The 22,411-nt window shown below is 47.2% G+C and overlaps 1 protein-coding gene across 1 annotated transcript in view; it reads right to left on the minus strand.

The window, feature by feature from the left end:
- The window catches only part of HMCN1 (hemicentin 1), a 358,780-nt gene that overhangs the window by 296,160 nt on the left and 40,209 nt on the right, over window positions 1-22,411 (minus strand). The window contains exon 2 of the mRNA XM_065408898.1: window positions 6,398-6,468. Coding sequence (XP_065264970.1) covers window positions 6,398-6,468 — 71 coding nt within the window. The remainder of the gene's footprint in view (window positions 1-6,397; window positions 6,469-22,411) is intronic.

Below are 22,411 nucleotides of genomic sequence, written 5' to 3' on the forward strand. Positions count from 1 at the left end.
TTTTTACCCTAGCAACCCTCGGTGGGTCGGCTGAGGCGCCCCCTGGAGTGGCGCCCTTATGGCACCGGACATATGCCCCTGCCGACTCAGCGCCCCCTCAGTTCCTTCTTGCCGGCTACTCTGACAGTGGGGAAGGAGGGCGGGTTTGGCATGGATATGAGCAACACATCTCGAAGAACAACAGTTACAAAGGTGAGTAACCGTCTTTTCTTCTTCGAGTGCTTGCTCATATCGATTCCAATTAGGAGACTCCCAAGCCTTACCTAGGCAGTGGGGTCGGAGTGAGATGTCGCGGAGTGAAGGACCGCTGAACCGAATGCCGCATCATCCCTGGACTGCTGCACTATGGCATAGTGGGAAGCGAAGGTATGTACTGATGACCAAGTCGCTGCCCTACAGATCTCCTGTATGGGCACATGAGCCAGAAAGGTGGAGGACGAAGCTTGAGCCCGAGTAGAATGGGCAGTGAGGCGGGTAGTTGGGACACCCGCCAAGTCATAGCACGCACGGATGCATGATGTAATCCAAGACGAGATTCGCTGTGAGGAGACCAGGCAGCCCTTCATCCGGTCTGCCATCGCTACGAACAGCTGGGACGTCTTCCTAAAAGGTTTTGTTCGTTCGATGTAAAAGGCAAGAGCCCTACGAACATCTAGGGAATGTAGCTGTTGCTCTCATCGCAAAGCGTGCGGCTTCGGAAAGAAGACCGGGAGGAAGATGTCTTGGTTGACATGGAAGGCAGACACCACCTTAGGGAGGAAGGCAGGGTGTGGTTGCAGCTGTACCTTGTCCTTATGGAACACCATATACAGTGGGTCCGATGTGAGGGCCCGAAGTTCCGACACTCGTCTAGCCGATGTGATAGCGATGAGGAAAGCTGTTTTCCAGGAAAGGTACAGAAGCGAGCAGGTGGCCATCGGCTCGAAGGGGGCACCCATGAGTCTAGATAGGACCAGATTGAGGTCCCACGTAGGGGTCGGATGACGAATTTGCAGGTACAGATGTTCCAAACCCTTGAGGAACCTGCTGACCATGGGATTGGAGAAAACCGAGCACCCGTTTTCGCCAGGGTGGAAGGCTGAAATCGCTGCTATGTGTACTCTGATGGATGAGATAGCTAGGCCTTGCTGTTTCAGGGACCAGAGATACTCTAGAATGGTAGGTACTGGCACCTCCAGAGGGACAGTATTGCTCAAGGCACACCAGCAGGAGAAGCGCTTCCATTTGGCCAGGTATGTGGACCTAGTGGAGGGCTTTCTGCTACCCAAGAGTACTTGCTGCACTGAACTGGAGCAACGCAGCTCAGATTGAGTTAGCCATGCAGCATCCATGCTGTGAGATGGAGGGACTGCAGGTCCGGATGACATAACCTGCCGTGTTCCTGAGTGATCGGATCCAGCCACAATGGTAGAGGAATTGGTTTGGTCACCGACAGATCGAGGAGTGTGGTGTACCAATGCTGTCTGGGCCACGCCGGAGCGATCAAGATTAAGCGGGCCTTGTCTCTGCGTAATTTGAGAAGGACCTTGTGGACCAATGGAAATGGAGGAAAGGCATAGAGCAGGTGGTCTTTCCACGGTATCAGGAAGGCGTCCGAGAGGGAGCCCGGGGAGCGACTCTGGAGAGAGCAGAACACCTGGCACTTCCGATTCTCGTGAGAGGCGAAAAGGTTTATGTGGGGAAATCCCCACTTCCGGAAAACAGAATGGATAACGTCCGGACGTATCGACCATTCGTGAGCCAGGAAGGACCTGCTGAGGCAATCTGCCAAGGTGTTCTGGACTCCTGGGAGAAACGACGCCACCAGGTCGATTGAATGGGCTATGCAAAATTCCCAGAGGTGTATGGCTTCCTGACAGAGGAGGGACGACCGCGCTCCGCCTTGCTTGTTGATGTAAAACATGGCTGTTGTGTTGTCCGTGAAGATTGTGACACAACGGCCCTGAAGGTGTTCGCGGAATATCTGACACGCCAGGCGTACTGCTCTCAGTTCCCTTACTTTGATGTGCAGGGTTATTTCTTGTGCGGACCAAAGACCTTGTGTGCGAAGGTCCCCAAGGTGAGCGCCCCAGCCCAGAGATGACGCGTCGTGGTCAGGACTAGAGAGGGCTGTGGGGCATGGAATGGCATCCCCCCGCAAACAAAGCTGGGGTTTAGCCACCAACCCAGAGAGGATAAGACCTCCGTCGGTACCATGAGTACTGTGTCCAAACTGTCTCGGCCTGGATGGTACCCTGACAAGAGCCAGGTCTGAAGTGGACGGAGGCATAGTCTGGCATGTCTGGTCACGAAGGTGCACGAGGCCATGTGGCCCAGAAGAACGAGGCACGTGCGTGCTGTCGAGGTCGGGAAGTTTTGGAGGCCATGAATAATGGTCATCATGGACTGGAAGTGGGCCTGTGGTAGGCACGCCCTGGCGAGATTCGGGTCCAGGATCGCCCCAATGAAGTCTATTCTTTGGGTTGGCTCCAAAGTGGACTTTTCGATGTTGAGCAGCAGGCCCAGTTGCCTGAACAAGCTCATGATGAACCGAACATGAGACCGCACCTGTAGCTCGGAACGACCCCGAATGAGCCAGTCGTCGAGGTACGGGAACACTTGGATCCGATGTCGGCGGAGCGAGGCCGCTACTACAGCCATACACTTTGTGAAGACCCTTGGTGCTGTGGACAGGCCGAAGGGAAGGACAGTAAATTGGAAATGCTGCTGGTTGACCACAAAGCGAAGGAATCGCCTGTGCGGCGGGTAAATTGCTGTGGAAGTACGCGTCCTTCATGTCGAGGGCGGCGTACCAGTCACCAGGATCCAGGGAAGGGATAATGGTCCCCAGGGAAACCATGCGGAACTTCAACTTTACCATGAATTTGTTGAGTCCGCGCAGGTCCAGGATGGGCCGTAGTCCCCCCTTTGCCTTGCGGATTAGAAAGTAATAGGAGTAAAAACCCCTGCCCCTCAAATCCTTTGGGATCTCTTCCACCGCTCCGATAGACAGGAGCGCCTGTACCTCCTGTAAGAGGAGTTGCTCGTGAGAGTGGTCCCTGAAGAGGGACGGGGAGGGAGGGGGGGAACGGAGGGGTGAAACAAACTGAAGATGGTATCCAGTTTCCACCATGCGTAGGACCCAGCGATCTGACGTTATGCAGGACCACGCAGGGAGGAAATAGGAGAGGCAGTTGAAGAAAGGCGGGAAAGGATCCTGCAAGGAGACTGGTGCTCCGTCCTCAGGCGCACCTTCAAAAGTTTTGCTTGGGCCCCGCCGATGGTTTTGGGGGGCCCTGATTCTTGCCTGATTGAGGACCAGAATGTCTCCTCCTATTACCACGACCACGCCTTCTAGCGAAGTCTTGCCGCGGTCGAGGGTTAGGGTAGGTGCGCTGCGGTTGGGGCTGGAAGGGCCTACGTTGCGTCACTAGGGTATGCATGCCCAATGAGCGCATGATGGCCCGGTTGTCCTTCAGACTCTGAAGTCTGGGATCAGTTTTGTCTGAGAATAGCCCCTGGCCATCAAAGGGCAGGTCTTGAATAGTCTGCTGCAGCTCCGGTGGAAGACCGGACACTTGTAGCCATGAAATGCGGCGCATAGCCACGCCCGAGGCTAGAGTCCTAGCCGCCGAGTCCACCACGTCTAAAGACACCTGCAGGGATATCCTCGCCACTTTCTTGCCCTCTTCTAGCAAGGCCCCAAACTCCTCCCTGGACTCCTGGGGAACCAACTCCTTGAACTTCCCCATCGAGTTCCAGGTGTTATAATTATAATGGCTCAGGAGGGCCTGCTGGTTAGCTACCCTGAGCTGTAGTCCACCCATAGAATAAATCTTGCGCCCGAATAAATCCAGGCACCTAGTGTCCTTGGACTTAGGGGCAGGCGCTTGCTGGCCATGTCTCTCCCTCTCGTTCACAGCCTGTACAATGAGGGAACAAGGTTGGGGGTGAACATACAAATATTCATAGTCCTTAGAGGGCACCATGTATTTCCTCTCCACCCCTCTGGCCGTGGGAGGAATAGATGCTGGGGACTGCCAGATCGTATTGGCATTAGCCTGGATGGTCCGAATGAAAGGTAAGGCTACACGTGTGGGGGCATCGGCCGATAAAATGTCCACCACCGGATCCTCAACTTTCATCACCTCCTCCACCTGGAGGTTCATGTTCTGTGTCACCCTACGTAGCAATTCCTGGTGTGCACAAAGATCTATAGGCAGTGGGCCATAGGAGGACATGCCTGCCATGGCCTTGTCAAGCGAGGATGAGGAGGACACCCCCGGGACTAGCGGATCCTGGGGAAGGTCTGTTTGAGGAGGGTCCAGTTGCCCTAGGTCCACCATGCTAGGGGCATGGGCCTGAACTGATGGCAGGGCAGTCGCCTCCGAGGCTATCGGGGGAGGGCGGCTCACAGTGGCCTCAGGCATCCGAGGCTCCAAATGGGCAGAGCGAGAAGCGCCTGAGGGGACACCTTGGGCTTGGTGGTATGCCCAAGGAGTCCAGAAGGACCATTGTGGGGGTCCCTGGTTAGGATCCTGTCCTTCATCTTGCCCCTGGCTAGCACCATCCGCGTCTTGGCCCGGGACGTGGTAGCCACTCCCCACTTGGGACGACATCGAATTTGGTCGTGAAGGCCAAGGCGGTGCCGAACGCACATGCTGCGTTGCACCGTCCTGCTCTGTTGCTCTGTGCCTGGGAGCTGGAGACCGGTGTCAGGGTCTCGAGTGGTATCGCGATCGCGATCGGGACCGATAGTCATAACGGTGCCGGGAGGCCAATCTAGATCACGACGAGGACCTACGGCCCGGGCGGTGCCGGGATCGGCTGCAAGACGATCGGTGCCAGGAACGGTGCCGGGAGCTGGATCGGTACCGATCATACCGGGAGGGAGACCTTCGTGAAGCGGAGCGGCGCCGCAAGTATGACCAGCGCTGAGATGGGGATTGGTGCCAGGACTGAGAGCGGTGCCGAGACCGGGACCATCGGCGGGATCGGGACCGCAACCTGGACCGGGACTGAGATCGGTGCCGAGCTGTCTCGCTCTGCGATGGAGGTTGCATGAAGGTGGGCTTCCCTATGGATGGAACAGTCCGCACCGGCGGTGCCGGAGGGTGAGACGGTCCAGGCTCAGTCAGCGCGATCAGGTCGTGAGCGGTGGAGAAGGTCTCCGGAGTGGACGGCAGGCCGAGCTCAACCACGATGTGCACCGGGGAGCTTGTGTGCACCGGACTCAACGGCACTTGTGGCACCGGAATCGACGGTGCCGGAGTTGGAGCCTTTATGGGGCGGTCCGGCACGGGCTGTTGCTCCAATGGGGGCACAGGCGGCGCCTGCAACTGCACAGGAGCAGCAGGTGGTTTGTGCTGCTTCTTGGGCCGCAGAGACAGTGAGCGATGTCGGATCTGTACCGGTGCCGGAGATGTCCAGTGGCAAGAGTCTTTGCTGGTGCTGGGTTGTTCCGGTGCCGGAGGCATGCTTCGGACCGACGGCGCCTGGTCTGCGCGCGGTGCCGAGGACACCGGGCTAAGTGCCGCTTCCATTAGGAGCTGTTTTAAATGAAAGTTCCGTTCCTTTTTTGTCCGAGGCTTGAAAGCCTTACAAATGCGGCACTTATCTGGTTGATGGGATTCCCCCAGGCACTTCAAGCAGGAGTCGTGGGGGTCTCCCGTAGGCATTGGCTTGAGACAGGCCGAGCAAGGCTTGAAACCCGGAGACCTAGGCATGGGCTCTGGTACCGGGGAGAAGGGAAGGGGATAAACCCCGATTCCTCCAAGTACTATCTACACTATCTACAAAACTTACTATTAACTACCCTATAACTGTTAAAACTATTAAAACTACACTAAACAACTATCTATAGTACAACGAGTAAAGAGCTAGGGAGGTGGGGATCAGCTCCACAGTTCCAACGACCGTCACGGGCGGTAAGAAGGAACTGAGGGGGTGCTGGGTCGGCAGGGGCATATATCCGGTGCCATAAGGGTGCCACACCAGGGGGCGCCTCAGCCGACCCATCGAGTGTTGCTAGGGTAAAAATCTTCCAACGATCGTGCACGCGGCGCGCGCACAGCTAATTGGAATCGATATGAGGAAGCACTCGAAGAAGAAATTGAAAAATTTCAACAAATTATTTGCAGTTTTTCACCCAGCTGACAGAATCAGTAAAAAAAAAAAATACAAAATACAAAATAATTCTCAGAATTTTCCAACTTGTTCTAGTATTTTGTATTGTTGAACAAAATCAGTAAATTTAGTCACCCTGTTGTAGAACAAGTCACATGGGTGTCAACTATGCATGCAAGGCAGCTAGCATAATAGGGCCTGACTAGGGCCTCTAGTAGAAACAAGTGAGAAAGAAGGCTAAGGAAATAAGGACCATAGCAAGTAGCATATACAGAACAGGTAAGTTACTCACCTGAACATAAAGTTCCCGGAGTTCATATTGAAATTTCTTGGAATCTGTGGTAATTGTCACTGGGCCAATTTCTGGGATGAAAAGAAAAAAATGAAAATTGTGTAATGAGATTGCAGTAAAATCCCAAAGGCTATTAAATTACAATTCCCCTGAGAGTCAATAATTTCAGTCATACAATCTGGTATTTTTAAAAGGGTGTTTTTTTTTTTTTAAATAAAGAAAAGCAATAACATTGTATTTAATGATAAAAGAGCAGAATACTATTTCAAGGCACTGGCCTGTATTGGGCATCATCTCTCCCATCCCCAGCATGCAAGGGGAACATATGCACTACACCACACCTTTTGACAGTGAAGCATGCTCCCCTTTCTGCAGCCAGCCAGCTCCATGTAAAGCAAAATACTGCAGCTTTCAATTACTAATTTTTGACACAAAACCCTTCGCATATTAGCACTTGGAAAAGGATAGCCATTTAAATGACCATGTTAAAGGAGAGTTGAGGGGTTAATGCAACAGAGGGCTGCTGGCTTACAGAGAAGGTGGGTCTGATTTTAAGTCTACCAGTCTTGAATAATTAAAAACAACTCTGATAATTTTGTACAAATATTATTCTTAGTTCCATGTGTCTGAAACACATACATATACACTGGTCTGTCTGTATGTGTCTGTGTCTCTCACATGCATGCACTGCTGTTTTCTTTTGCCCCATATTTGTATTACTCCTGGTGATTGGGAAGGGGGAAAAAATAGTGGTTGCACCAGAAATTAATATGAGTTTGTTCCAGATGTAATTGTATGTCTGAGTGTGAGAAACTGAAGTCCTTTAGCCACAGAACAGATCAGCAAGCTTCTCCCACCAATGTTACACAAATGTGCCTCAAGACCCAGGCCAGGCCTGAAGGGCATCTCCCCTCTAGAAGGGAGAACATAGTTCAGCCTCCATGCCTGTTCACTCCCTGGTCTCTCAGATCAAGGCTGCCAGCAAAAGCACAAACTAGAAATCAATTCCAATTCTGGGTTTTGTGGTGTAGGCATGTGTCTACTGACAACCAACCTGAGATCCTCAAATTCAACTCAACTGGCCATCAAACCACCAGGAAATAACTTTCAGTAATCACAGGGCTCTATTCATAATGGCAACACAGAGGCGGAAGTTTAAATATCACATTAACACATACACACCCCAAGCCATCCATTCCCTCCTGATGTCTTCCAAATCATCATCCAGTGTGCTTATAACAAAATGTTTCCCCAAGTGTCCACATTTATTTCCCATACTCACTATAAATTAGAGCTTTTCTAAATGGGGATATAAAATAGCTATTTCTGATTCCCAATTAACTCCATAAATGGATGCTCTTAATCTGGAATAAAAGCATCCAGGCTACATCTACACTACAGGGGGGGGTCGATTTAAGATACGCAAATTCAGCTACGCGAATAGCGTAGCTGAATTTGACGTATCGCAGCCGACTTACCCCGCTGTGAGGACGGCGGCAAAATCGACCTCCGCGGCTTCCCGTCGACGGCTCTTACTCCCACCTTCGCTGGTGGAGTAAGAGCGTCGATTCGGGGATCGATTGTCGCGTCCTGACGGGACGCGATAAATCGATCCCCGAGAGGTCGATTTCTACCCGCCGATTCAGGCGGGTAGTGTAGACCAGGCCTGCATGAAGTTAATCAGGAATAGTTAATCCACTTTAAATCCACACCCTACCTTATTCCAGATTACCTTTCATGTGCGGACAAGCCTTAAGTGAGTATTTAATATCCATGTAATCTTGATATTTTTTCCTTTCCAACCATCCAGACAAAGCTTCACTTGATATAGCACTTTCAGCAGCAACCATGGCTGCAGTCTAGCATGATCACACACAAGGGTTTATTTTGGGGCTGTGTTTATGAATGCCTGGCGCTGTGTAGTTTTCACTTGATTTACAAAGGTCACCAGAGAGATCATAGAAAATATTTCCTAGTGTTATGAATTTATAGATGCCTTAAGACTTTTATTACAGCTTTGATTTGAACCATTTATCCATAAATGCTGTTTGTTAAACTATTTAACACGTTATAATTTCATTTAAAAAATCTGTCCATTTTAAGAACACTGTGTTCTTTGAACAATTTTGTTTCCCCATTTCCCCTTTCCCATCCTAATCCTGCCTCACATTCACTCAGCAATTCATTTCTTCTTCTTCCTTTCAGGCTTCTTTAAAAGCATATGCCTGCAAGAAGTTGTCTCCAAACTGCTTAGGTTGAGGTCTATCCACTGACAACCATTGTTCTTAATATAGGCTCTGTGTGTGTGTGTGTGTGTGTGTGTGTGTGTGTGTGTATATATATATATATATACATATATATATATATATATATACATATATATATATATATATACATATATAAATAAATGATACACACACATACATACATAAAACCACCAGCTCATTTATTTCTTCATCCACTCTAGGAACTATATATATATATATATATATATATATATATATATAGTTCCTAGAGTGGATGAAGAAATAAATGAGCTGGTGGTTTTATGTATGTATGTGTGTGTATCATTTATTTCTTCATCCACTCTAGGAACTAGATTTTTAAATCCCAGAGCAGTAAGTGCTTTTGAAAATATTTTCTCTGCTTATCAAAGAGAGATCTAGAAACCCACTATTGGAGACATGGAGCCAGATCCTCAGCTGATTTAAATCAGCATAGCCAATTTAAACCAAGTGAAGATCTTGCCCAGTTTTAAACAGGGTGGAACCCTGTCTTTGAAAGTGAACACCAAAAAAAGACAAATATCTGTACAATTAGTTTTCATCTTGATTTTATTGTTGGGTTTTTTTTTCAGATACGTGGAACAGTTACACTCCAATGCCTTGCGTCTCATACCTGCTGGACATACGAACACTGACAAGGTGGCTAAATTCATAATTTTCCTCCATAAAGTCATTTCCCATTATTGCATACTGACAATTGGAGACTGAAATTCCATAACAAGCTTGAGAGAGAAAAAAAATGGGATTCAAGCATCTTCACAGAATAATTAATTTGGATTTTACCTCAAGATGGTGAAGTTGTCAATATACAGTAGCAATTAATTTTAATCACTCTTAGAAATTCAGCACATGTATACTGCCTGTGTCAGAGTCAATGAAATTGCTGTGTTATTCAGAGGTGAAAGTAAGCCGGCATGCCCTGGTACGGCATACCGGCAAGAGCCGGTGCACATACTGGAGCAGATCGGCTTCCCTTGGCAGCAATTTAAAGGGCCTGGGGCTCCCAGCAGCGGCTGGAGCCCTGGGCCCTTTAGATTGCCGCCAGAGCCCTGCTGCCAGAGCCCTGGGGAAGAGGCGGCGGGGCTCGGGCGGCGATTTAAAGGGCCTGGGGCGCCTGCCACAACTACCACTCTGGGCCCTTTAAATAGTCCCTGGAGCCCTGGGGTAGCGGTGGTGGGGCTCCGGCGGCTATTTAAAGGGTCCTAGGCCGTGGCAGCTACTACCGCCCCAGCCCATAAAATAGCCGCCGGAGCCCTGCCACCGCCTCCCCAGGGCTCCGGGGATGATTTAAAGGGTCTGGGGCTCCGGTAGCCACTCCCCGAACGACAAAAGTTTTATCAACGAAAAGCGCTGGTGTGAACAGCACTTTGTCAGTGGGAGAGCTCTCCTGCCGACAAAGCTACTGCCACTTGTTGGGGGTGGAAGTTTTTTTTGTCGGCAGGAGAGCTCTATGCTGCCAACAAAAAGCAGCTACACTGTGCGCCTTTTAGCGACACAGCTGTAGAAGCACAGCTGTGTCGCTAAAAGGCACATAGTGTTGACATAGCCTTAGTACCCTGACACAGTGCTTGAAGGAATTTAAGGGACATTCTTGGTAACAGTTACCATACAACACACTACAACTTTACCTTGTATATCAGCTTTCATAAACACTATACAAAATACTTTATGGAATTAAATTACGCAAGATATCACCGTGTGCACTTGGGGAAAAACTGCAGCGAGCACCCAGCCAGACACTGCAGCACACAGGGACAGAAGTAGCCAAAGCAGGGATCTCTGGTCACGTACAACTATATAATGTTCTCAGACTTTCAATGCCCTGCACTGATTGACTGTTTGCTTCAACCCTTTCCACCCCTGCCCTGTTCCCCTTATCCCCCTTTTCTTTCCATTCAGCTGATCCCCCTCAAGTAAATCCACCACCTCCACCCCCCCCAAAAGTGGAACATAACATTTTCCCCCATCAAACTGTTCACTCAGCTTGAGTGTTCTATTCCTTCCTCACTCAGTATCTTTTCTATTTAGACAATCTTGTCCCAGTGTTTCCTTGTACTCCCCCATCTTTCTCTATCCATCTGCTTGTCTTACACTTAGACTGTAAGCTTTTTGGGGCATGGATTTTTTTGTCCTGAGTGTATACAGCACCTAGCACCGGGGGGTTCTGGTCCATGACTGGGGCTCCTAGGCACTATGAGAATACAAATGATAAATTAGTAATCAAAATACCTTTTAGTGCCTGATTTTCAAAAATGTGTATGCACAAATGTTGTATTTATGTGCCTAATTTCTATAGAGTTGTAGTAATTGCACACACATAAGTGACCAACTAATACATCTAATTACCAGTTTATCTGCATGCTCAACTGCCACAGTAGTGCATGAAATCACAGTAAACACACACACACAATTTCCATACAAGTTGCATGCCTTCACCTGAAAAGCTGCCGCTTTAGGTTTAATTCATAGCACGCTATATGTTAAAATGTCATGAAACCTACAAAAAGATCATTGGAGTACAGGAAAAGACATATTTGATTTCGTTTTCTGGTTGTTAAGTTGCTTCTGAGGTGAAGGGCAGCTACCTGAAAATTTTCTAATGTGAATCCTTACATTCAGATGCTTAAATATAGATTCAAGGGACTAACTTTAGGCACCTACATTGACAAAGCTGGGATTTTGTTCATTATGGAGGTTTCCTCCATTCTTTATTACTCTGATGCTTTTCTCCCCCCCACCTCTTCCCGCACTCCACAACTGAGGCTATGTCTACACTACAAAGTTAAGTCGACGCAAGTTACGCCAATGATCATAAACCGCTATTACATCGCTTATGCATATTCACACAATGTTCCTTGTGTTGGTGGAGTGCATCCATAGTTGGCGCTCTAGCATCAATAGGGAGAGCAGTGCACTGTGGGTAGCTATCCCACTGTGCAACTCGCCACCTTCTGCAGCTAGGAGTTGTGGGGAAGCAGAGTGGATTGCAGTGCATCATGGGTGCAGGCTCAACGTCCCACGTTGCAGTATTTTCTGTCTCATCATTCCATGGGCTTTCGAATACATTTCACGCCATTTTTCAACAGCCCCCGTATACTGTGCGCCCCAGTAACCATGGATCCTGCACCGCTCTCTAGCTATGAACACAACACAGCTGATCATGCAGTATTACATAAGCTTCGAATCTGAACAGGAATCCATGGTGCCGGCCCTGCTGTGTGCCATGGAAAGAAAATTCCAGATTACTTTTGGCATTCACAGAGCAGCTGCACACAGTGAACCATCACTTTTGGGCTTGGGAAACAAGCACTGAGTGGTGGGATTGAATCGTTAGGCATGTCTGGGATGATGAGCAGTGACTGCAGAACTTTCGGAGGCCCAAAGCTACCTTCCTGGAACTGTGTGTGGAGCTCACCCCAGCCCTGCGGCACAAGCACACTAAAATGAGAGCTGCCCTCTCGGTGGAGAAATGTGTGGCAATTGCTGTGTGGAAGCTAGCAACTCCAGACTGCTACCAGTCAGTCACGAATTGGTTTGGAGTCAGAAAGTCCACCGTGGGGGTTGCATTCATGCAAGTGTGCAGGGCCATTAATTGCATCCTGCTATAAAGGACTGTGACTCTTGAAAATGTGCGTGAAATAGTGGCTGGCTTTGCAGCACTGGCAAGAGATGGCATTCATATCCCAATTTTGGCCCCAGACCATCATCTGACAGAGTACATCAATAAGAAAGGGGTACTTCTCTGTCGTATTGCAGGTGCTTGTGGATCACCAGGGTCATTTCATTGATATTAATGCGGGGTGGTCAGAGAAGGTGCATGCCACATGCATCTTCATGAATGCTGGCATGTACAGAAAGCTGAAAGCAGGGGCTTTCTTTCCAGATCAGAAGATACTAATGCAGGATGCTGAAATGTCCATAGTGATCCTGGGAGACCCAGTGTACTTCTTACTCCTATGAAGCCTTACATGGGAAACCTAGACAGCAGCAAGGAGCACTTCAACAATAGCTGAGCAGGTGCAGAATGACCATTGAATGTGTGTTTGGCAAATTAAAGGCTCACTGGCATTGCCTTTATGGAAAGTTAGACCTCAATGAGGAAAATATTCCCATGGTCATAGTGGCCTGCTGTACACAGCTTCACAATTATTATGCAAAGGGGGAAAGTTTCCCTAGGGGTTGAGCATGGATGCAGATCGCCCAGCAGCTGATTTTGAGCAGTCAGATACCAGGATTATTAGAGGGGCACAACAGGGGGCTATTTGAATCAGGGAGGCTTTAAAGCACCATTTTGACAATGAGCACTAGTAATGTGTCTTTATGTAATGCATTCTGCCATGTTTTATTTACTTGCCATCTGGAATAACCATTTTGATGATTGCTTCCTGAACGTGATTTGTAGTCTGCAAATGTGCCAATTGCCACAGCAGCAAGTACTGTGTGTAGGAGACAAAGATTGATTTTTGTTTCAGAGTTGTTTTTTTTTAAACAGGAATAAGCAACAAACAGAAAATGCCTTCTTGAAAGGGACAAAACAGTGAGATGAGCGCTCTCCTGAGGGAAGTTTTGATAGCTGTGTGTAAGTCTAGCTATCACTGGGGAACCTGTCCGAAGGGGTAAAGTGAACGGGATACTGCAATGGGCCAGGAAGATGCAAGAACATAAGAACGGCCCTACTGGGTCAGATCAAAGGTCCATCTAGCCCAGTATCCTGTCTTCCAACAGTGGCCAATGCCAGGTGCCCCAGAGGGAATGAAGAGAACAGGTAATCATCAAGTGATCCATCCCCTGTCGCCCATTCCCAGCTTCTGGCAAACAGAGGCTAGGGACACCATTCCTGCCCATCCTGGCTAATAGCCATTGATGAACCTATCCTCCATGAATTGATCAAGTTCTTTTTTGAACCCTGTTATGGTCTTGGCCTTCACAACATTCTCTGGCAAGGAGTTCCACAGGTTGACTGTGTGTTGTGTGAAGAAATATTTCCTTTTGTTTGTTTTAAACCTGCTGCCTATTAATTTCATTTGGTGACCCCTAGTACTTGTGTTATGAAAAGTAGTAAACACTTCCTTATCTACTTTTGCTACACCAGTCATGATTTTATAGACCTCAAGCATATCTCCCCTTATCCGTCTCTTTTTCAAGCTGAAAAGTCCCAGTCTTATTAATCTCTCCTCATACGGAAGCCGTTCAATACCCCTAATCATTTTTGTTGCCTTTTTCTGAACCTTTTCCAATTCCAATATATCTTTTTTGAGATGAGGCGACCACATCTGCACTCAGTATTCAAGATGTGGGTGTACCATGGATTTATATAGAGCAGGGATCGGCAACCTTTGGCACGCGCCGCTTCCCGCAGCCCCCATTGGCCTGGAACAGCGAACCGCAGCCAGTGGGAGCTGTGATCGGCCAAACCTGTGAACGCTGCAGTTAAACAAAGCGTCCCGACCCACCAGTAGATTTCCCTGATATAGAGGCAACATGATATTTTCTGTCCTATTATCTATCCCTTTCTTAATTATTACCAGCATTCTGTTCGCTTTTTTGATTGCCGCTGCACATTGAGTGGATGTTTTCAGAGAACTATCCACAATGACTCCAAGATCTCTTTCTTGAGTGGTAACAGCTAATTTAGACCCCATCATTTTATATGTATAGTTGGGATTATGCTTTTCACTGTGCGTTACTTTGCATTTATCAACATTAACTTTCATCTGCTGTTTTGTTGTTCAGAGAATGTGTGGGTGGGATTTGAGGAGGGCATGGTAAGCAGTTCTGTATGGGCTGCGGGGAGGAAGCATGCATGTGTTCTGCTTGAAGCACTATTAGGGACTTCAACATCTCTGTGTGGTCCTCTATCATTTTTATCATCCGGTCCTGGCCCTCGAAAATTCGTTCCTGGCCCTGCTTCGTCTCCTGCCTATCTATTTTTAATTATTCATTAATTATCTCTCTCCCTGCTCTGTGTTCTTGATCTGCGGTGTCAGAAGATTGGAAATCTCCGAAACATGTCCTCCTTGCTCCTCCTGGGTCATCTCCTTATCTGGAGGAGGCGCTCCGCTGGCATGTAGGGGGTTCCCCTTAACGGCACATCTGCAGAAGCACAAGAAACAAGAAACAGAGGCATAATTATTAGTGCACTCACAGCGCTGAATCATAATAGCAAAGTATACCTCTTTCTCACTGTCCCTTGGCAAGCACACAGCTCGGTGAACACCCTAAACATGATTAGTTCGGCCCGGGGGGTGGGCGCGTTCAAGATGGGGCAAAGGGTCTAGGTGTTTTTTTAAAGGGATCACTAGGGACAATATTGTAAATTCTGCCACCATTTTCCACAAGTGGGAGTCATTGAAGCAGATATCTCACTCCTGAGGGTAAGCAAGAATGCAAGGGTGAATCTCCTGCATGCATGCAGCTTCAGACCGGGTCCCTATGCTGCTTGCCTGTGTGCTGCTTTGGTCCCTGCACAAGCAATTACCAATTGGTGTGGGAAAGTTTCCTACAGTGGGGGAAGTAAGAAAGCAGCTCTGACAAGGAACTTTTGGCAGAAGATTGGTGAGTACCTCCAGAAAAGTTTCCTAGAGATCTCTCTGGAGGATTCCCATGAAATCTCGGTGTATAGTAACAAACTTTTGCGCACAACCCCCACTGCGTAGCTGCACAGGGGAATAAGAAGCAGATGCAAACACAGTTAGTCTTGTATACTTCTATCCCTTAACCCACTTCTAGCTTATAACAAAGCAAAGGACAGCTCTACCTCATGTAATCGAGCAGTATCAACTCAAAATGAGCACTTACCAGTGCTCCCTTCTCCTACATCATGTGCGCCAGAGATGGAGTGCTGGGACTGAAACTTCAGGGGTGAAGAAGAGGTCCTGGCTTGCCACGGTACTGGATGACCCAGTCGCCTGTCCCATCTCATCCTCCAACTCCACTTCCTCGTCCATCACTTTGTCCTCGGGGTTGAGTCCACTGGCCGCAGTCTCCAGCCCCCTTGAAGTATCCACGGGGCTTGTGGCAGTGGGGGTCACTGCTGAGGATGGTGTCCAACTCCAGATCTCCAGCGCAGCACCAGAGTGACGGTTTGACTCCCTTGCCTCAGCTCCTTGATCTTTGTACGGTACTGATGCGTGTCCTGTTCATAGGTCTTACCCAGCATGCCACGAGAAATCTTCCCATAGGTATCAAAGTTCCTACAGCTGGAGCAGAGCTGGGACTGCACAGTAGGGTGACCAGATGTCTTGATTTTATAGTGACAGTCCCGATATTCAGGGCTTTTTCTTATATAGGTGCCTATTACCCCCAATCCCCTGTCCTGATTTTTCACACTTTCTATCTGGTCACCCTACTGCACAGTCTCCTCTCCCCACAGAGCCAGCAGATTCAGCAACTCTGGTGTACTGCACGCAGGAGATCATTTAGTGCATGGAGCCGCCATGGTCAGCTGGAAAGATGCAATGTGAGCTGTCAACGCTGAGCAAACAGGAAGTGGAATTTCAAAAATTCCCAAGCCTTTCAAGAGGGGTGGGGAGGGGGCAGATGCCTTTGTACCTGAGTGCAGGGCAGCGGAGTTTGAATTGCTAACCAGAGCGGTCAGAATGGGCATTGTGGAACACCTCCTGGAGGTTATTTGTGGCCACATAACTAAGCATGGTGTCTACACTGACACTGCGTCGATCTAATTTTGCCGCAAAAAGCTCTACGCCTCTCATCGAGGTGGTTCTATTTTTTTGGAGTAGCAGGAGAGTTAAATTGGCAGGAGGAGCATTGTAGTGTGTACGCCTCCACTGTTTTGTCGAAGAAAGCCAACTTTTGTCAGCACAACTGTATAAGGTAGACAAGGCCTGATTTTCCAACAACCATGACACTTGATATGGATACATCCTGATAGTTCACATTGATTAGGCTGTAATTTTAGTCCTTTGTTTTGAAACTAAGTCTTCCAAACTAACCTTGGGGATTTTAGGCCCCTCTCTCTCTCTTTCTCACACACACACACACACACACACACACTTGATTACATATGAAAGGATTTTTTTAAAAAGGAATGGTTGCATGTTATTGAACAAAGACTGGACTTTCTAAAACTAAAACCACAAAACTCAGCTTAATACAACCAATATGGTGTTTGGTCAGTTGCTTAGGGACAGGCTTAAACACCACTACATAGAATTGTCTGCCAATGAATTTGACAGCGATTAAGAATGTTGATATTTGCCTCCCCAAGACAAGTTTGAAAAAAACATTCCTTGGTAAATAAACAGGAAAAGTTCTCAATAAGTAAACTGATAAGTTGTTCACTTTAGTGTATTTAAAGGACTTTCCACACTGTCATCTGGCTGCATGTTTACATGAGAGTTGGAGAGTGATCACTCAGGGAAATCCTAAAATCATCCTGATTACAGATAGCTCATAAACGCTGCTATGGTGTTTATAGTTTTGGCAAACACCAGGTAATCCACATACAATACAAAACATCTATACAGTAGAGATTTGGTATGGAGGGCTGGATGGTCCAGAAAACTAGTAAAGACATATGGAGTCTTTCCCCACTATGCCATCAGTTCAGTAGTGGCTAAAAGTTGTTCGGTACCATACGATGGATGTTTGGCGGCCTATGTGAAATAAGTGGTCTTTGTCCAGTTCTACAGCACAAAACTACAATCACATGGTAATTAAAGCAGACCAACTAAGTACTGATTGGTCAGTGAACTATATTCTTACCCTGAGGCGTTCATTCCTCTAGGTTAGCAAAGGCAGCATCAGGGAAAACTGACTATTCATAATAAGGTGAAGCCTGGGCATAGTAAAGGCCTTATTCTATGGTCATTATTCAATAGATTTGTCTAAATGAGGCCTGAACTGGTTCAGGATTGGGATTTAAGGCATTAAACCAACCATGAGGAACTTAATTATGAAAGGCAGGTGGCCTTTACTAACTTCCTGTTTTCATCATGCCATTGCAATACAATACCTACTAGCCCAAATTCTCCCATTTAGTGGCATAAATTTGAAGTAGCAGCAGGGTTTTACCAGAGTTACATCAGTGTAAGAGAGCAGACTTTGGCCCTATGTGCCTTTAAAACTGTCCAGCTACAAGCACATTTGGCCACTTCTTTTCTAGCTAATATGTGACTCATGAAGGAAATAAACCAGTTTTTCCCCCATACAACATAGTACTTTCCTTTAGTTTAGATGGTCTTAAGATTAAAATGAGGAACACTAACCAATTACATTTCTTATCAGTTCATATTGTACAGTATATTGTTGTTTTACATTAAATTGAAGTCAGATACTGAAATGCTACCGTTGAAAGAAATGTTTAAGACAAGACATCATTGAGTATATCCAGTTATTTAGAAAATATACATTTTTTGAAAATGAAAAATATATATACTGCAAAGCAAAATAAAATAATGCATACACCATGAAAACTGTACAGCCTTATTAGATAACCACCTCTCTTAAGAGATCACCCCTCAAAGTTAAGTATAATTCTGCTCCACACTTTAATTAGTAGTGCCTTTAGAAAGCAACTGATTTTTATTTTCACTGTACAGTGTACCCTACGTTTGTCCTTTCAATTAATGTGAAAGCTTTAATCAGAACTCTCTATAGTAAGGCCAAAATGTGCAAATGTGAGTGCCTACAATTAGCTACATAAATCTATATTTAGTCAAGTAACAAGTGTCTTGGTTTTCATACAAGTTGAGCAACCCTGCTTCCCAAGGGGAGTTTGGAGTGCTTAGCTCAGGAAAAATCAGGATACTTGTTTAGGGGAAGATTTTCAAAGGCACAAATGGCAGTTAGGTAACCACATGTAAAAATGTTGGCATAAGTACATTATGCTAGAAAAATCCTATAGATGGTAATGAGCTCCAGTACTGCTTCCTATCCCATATCTGGAAATCTGCCAAATATACCAATATGTAATAGGCTGTGGGAGTGGTCTCCAGACAAGAAGAAGTTACCCACTATAGCAGGATGGTTACCCCACTCCTGCCCTGAAGGGCTTAAAAAAGCCCTGGGAGAGGGCTGTGGCAGGGAAAGCAGCTAATAGGCTGATTGGGGAAGCAGCCGCAGCTGGGCCACGCCCCATCAGGCCTCAGCTGGCCCTATATAAGAGGCTGGGAGCCAGGAGCTCAGCAGTCTCTCTCTAGCTGTAGAGGGAGACGTACCTGGCTGCAGGGACCTGAGCAGAGTACTGGAGTGGAGCAGGGCTGGGGAAAGGCAGAGGAGCTGGGGAGGCTCCAGCCTGGAAAGCTCCAGGCTGCGGCCTAGCAGAAGGCCAACGGGTACTGGGGGTTGCGGAGGGCAGCCCATGGGTAGGCAAAGGCAGCAGGTCCAAACCCAACCTTGCCGGTGATGAGTGGGCTGATACTGCAGTCTACCTCAGGGTGTGGGGGCTAGACAATGACTGGCAGTGGCCTTATACTGAGGCGAGGTGGGGGTTCCCTGGGTAGGGGAGATCCTGAAAGTGAGGGGTTACTGCCTGCAGCACCCCAGATAACGGGGCACCGGAGTCCAGGGCAGGACGCGGGGGCCCAGCGGCAGTGGGACACTGGCCTGCAGGGGGCGTTCCGGAGGCTGGACGAGCTACTTCCTGAGACAACCAGCAGGAGGCGCTGCAGGGGTGAGTCCTGCATGGCTATACCCACTCACCCTGTTTATGGGGAATGCTTCACCAGTCAACAGCCCCAGACCTGAGGCCTACAGCCCGTCTCCACTTGAATTGCGACTCACTCACCCTTCCTCTCCCACTCCAAGAAACTCATTTTTCCTGTTATCTAAGTTGTAACAGCTAGGAGTAGCATAAATCTGAATTAGGGATGTAAATATCGTTTACCCAGTTACCCGGTTAAAGGGAGAGGGGTGGGGGTGCTTCAACCAGCAGCCATGGGGCTAGGGTCAGTTGGCACGCCCTGGGGCTGCTGCTCCGGGCAGCAGGGCTGTGGCTTGGGTTGACTGGCTGGCCAACGTAGCCCGGGAATGCTGCTCCGGCTGGCCAGCGGGGCTGGGGTCAGCTGGCTGGTGTGGCCTGGGCCTGCGGCTGGGGTCGGCCGGTGGGGACAAGGTCGGCATGGCAGCTCCGGCTGGCCGGGAGCTGGGGGTTAACGGTTAAGCTGGGTTAACCGGTAATACTAATGCTTACTAGTTAACCAGTTAACCATTTACTATTTTACATCCCTAGTCTGAATATGGGGTAAGTTGTGGACAATGCAATATTTCACATGGAGCGTCGTGAAAATGATGAAGAATCACAGGAAGAGTTGCTTTCTGCTAATATTGAACACGCAACTATATTAGAACAACAAAAATAGTATTTTCCCTCAAACTTCTCTCTCTGATTCACTGTAGAGCTTCTGACTCTAACCTCCCCATGTCCCTTATGTGTGGCTACTAGCTACAGATTTGAAGAGCCAGTACACATTTCTCCTTTCATACCTCCAGACGAGTGGCTTATTCTTGGGGGAGGGGCATGTAAGGAGTAACCTTAAATACCCAGGATAGAATTGGGCCCTATGTTCTGGGACTTCACCCAACTACTGTGAGGTGACATTTTATTGTGATATTTTCTTTCTCTGTCAAGAGAAATTGATAACTACAGATGTGAGGAAGAGGAGGAAAATATCTACAGCCCAAAATCTCTCCACCAGCAGCCCCAGAGAATGTAAGTATTAGTACTCCCTTACATCACCATCTGGGAACAACAATTTGTAACATAAGGCCTGATTCTGCAAGATGATGAGCCTCCTTAACTCCCACTGAAGTCAATGAAAGTTGTGGGTGCCCTCCACTTCAAAGTTGGCAATAGGCACTTTACAGGAATGGGTCAACAGTTTATCTACCCAACAAAAACCCATGTGATACATGCTCCACTGGAATCTTTACATATATAAGCAGTCAATTATTCATTTCAACTGTAGCTTGGTGAATGCTCCTTACAATCAACAATTCCTCCCTTGGGCTCTGATCCAAAACCCAATGACCTCAGTGGGCATTGGATTGAGCCTTTGCTGCCGAGTGGCTCAGTAGTTGAAAGATTTCATAAACTATTAAAATTTCTTCCTACATAATATCCTCTAATGACTCAGCTGGTCTTGGCTCTGAGCCTTCGGCATGGGTTTAATTATATTAATTTCAGAAAAGCCCCAAAACTGCCATGAGCAACATTTACAAGATCATTTCATTGTGGGGGAGAGGGGAGCAAGAAAGATGTGGGGTTTTTTTCAATTGCAGTGACTTTTTACTATGTGCAGCCTTAATTGAGGCTAAAAAACCAATAATTTTAAATTAAAAAATTCACTTTACTTAAGAAGGGTAATGTTTAAAGGAGTGTGACTGGATACAGAACTTTTCACCTCCAGGTTGATATTCAAATCAAAACCAGATATCCGATGGTAACAACATTCAAAGACTGACTAGTTGGTGACCTAAGCCACATGAGTTGGTGGCCTCAGTCCAGTCCTTACTGGATAGTATCATATCCCAGTCACCAGTCTCACTGCACCTTCATTCCAGTTTCAGCAGAGAGGCCAAGGTATGAATAAACCCATAGACTGAACTGCCTTCTCATACCTAGAGGCAGCCCCTCCAGAACAAATCTGAGGCCCATTGACAAGGCAGTGAACAGATCAGTTGCACTTCTGCTTTCCACACTCCCTGGACTCTGCAGAAAAAGGACATCAGCCTGCATGTGTTAAGCTGGCACCCTTCAAAAGCAGTGCATTCATTTTTACTAGTAAGTGAATAAGATAATGCACAGGAAGTTCTTAGAAAGACATCCCCAAAGTTATGCATTAGTAAAGGACACAGCCTCCCACAGTAACACTGAAAGATAACAAAATGACAGAGACACTAATGCTATCATGTAACACCACAGGACAGCATAAAATCTTTCAGGCTGGGATTTTGAACAGGAGACTAATGGAGTTAGGTGCCCACCTCTAATTGAGATTCAGTGGGAGCTGGCTGCTTATCTCCCTTTAAGCGCCTTTGAAAATCCCAGCCTTGTAATGACTCCTGGATGTTTCTCTTGTGCACATGTAGAACTTTACCTGAGGGTTTCAGCTTTAAAAAATTAAAGTTGTTCAAAATTCTTGTAAAACAAAACATAACACGGAGATCTGCAAAATTCTTGAGGGACAAAAATTGATAAGGATCCTGTGTCCAATGTAACTAGTGCTGAATTTAGCTTGTGGGAGCAAAGCACAGATTTTTGCAATGTATATTAACTAACTGCAATAAGGAATAGTAACAAAGTATGTGCTCATTAATCCACAATGGAGAGTAGCCTACATTAATTTAATATATTATATACTCTTCCCTTTTTAAAAAAGTACAGTGGTATCACTCAGACTTGACAGATATTCTCAGCCTCTATTTGAGGGCATGCAAAATATAGTTATGATCACATTGTAAATCCCGATTCTCTCTGTTGGACAACTCTAATAAGTAGCGCTTTATTGCTCTTGGTGCCTCTAATTTGGAGGACATTATACAGTACCCAGTATGGAGTCGGAGTTATTAGCTGGGATTTAAACTAATGAAATACCGTTTAAATTAAATAAGCTTTAAGGTTTAACTCTAGTTCCAAGAAAAATATACCACTTAGAAGCACACCCTCGCTGGTAGACAGAAAACTTATCATTATTGGCAAACAAACATGGAAAGCTGGAGGCCAAGAACCCTGACTCCATGCGGTTAAAAACCAAGGCAGTGCCAATGG

Source organism: Emys orbicularis, chromosome 8 (genome assembly GCF_028017835.1).
Source record: "Emys orbicularis isolate rEmyOrb1 chromosome 8, rEmyOrb1.hap1, whole genome shotgun sequence".
In the NCBI taxonomy this organism is placed as follows: Eukaryota; Metazoa; Chordata; order Testudines; family Emydidae; genus Emys; species Emys orbicularis.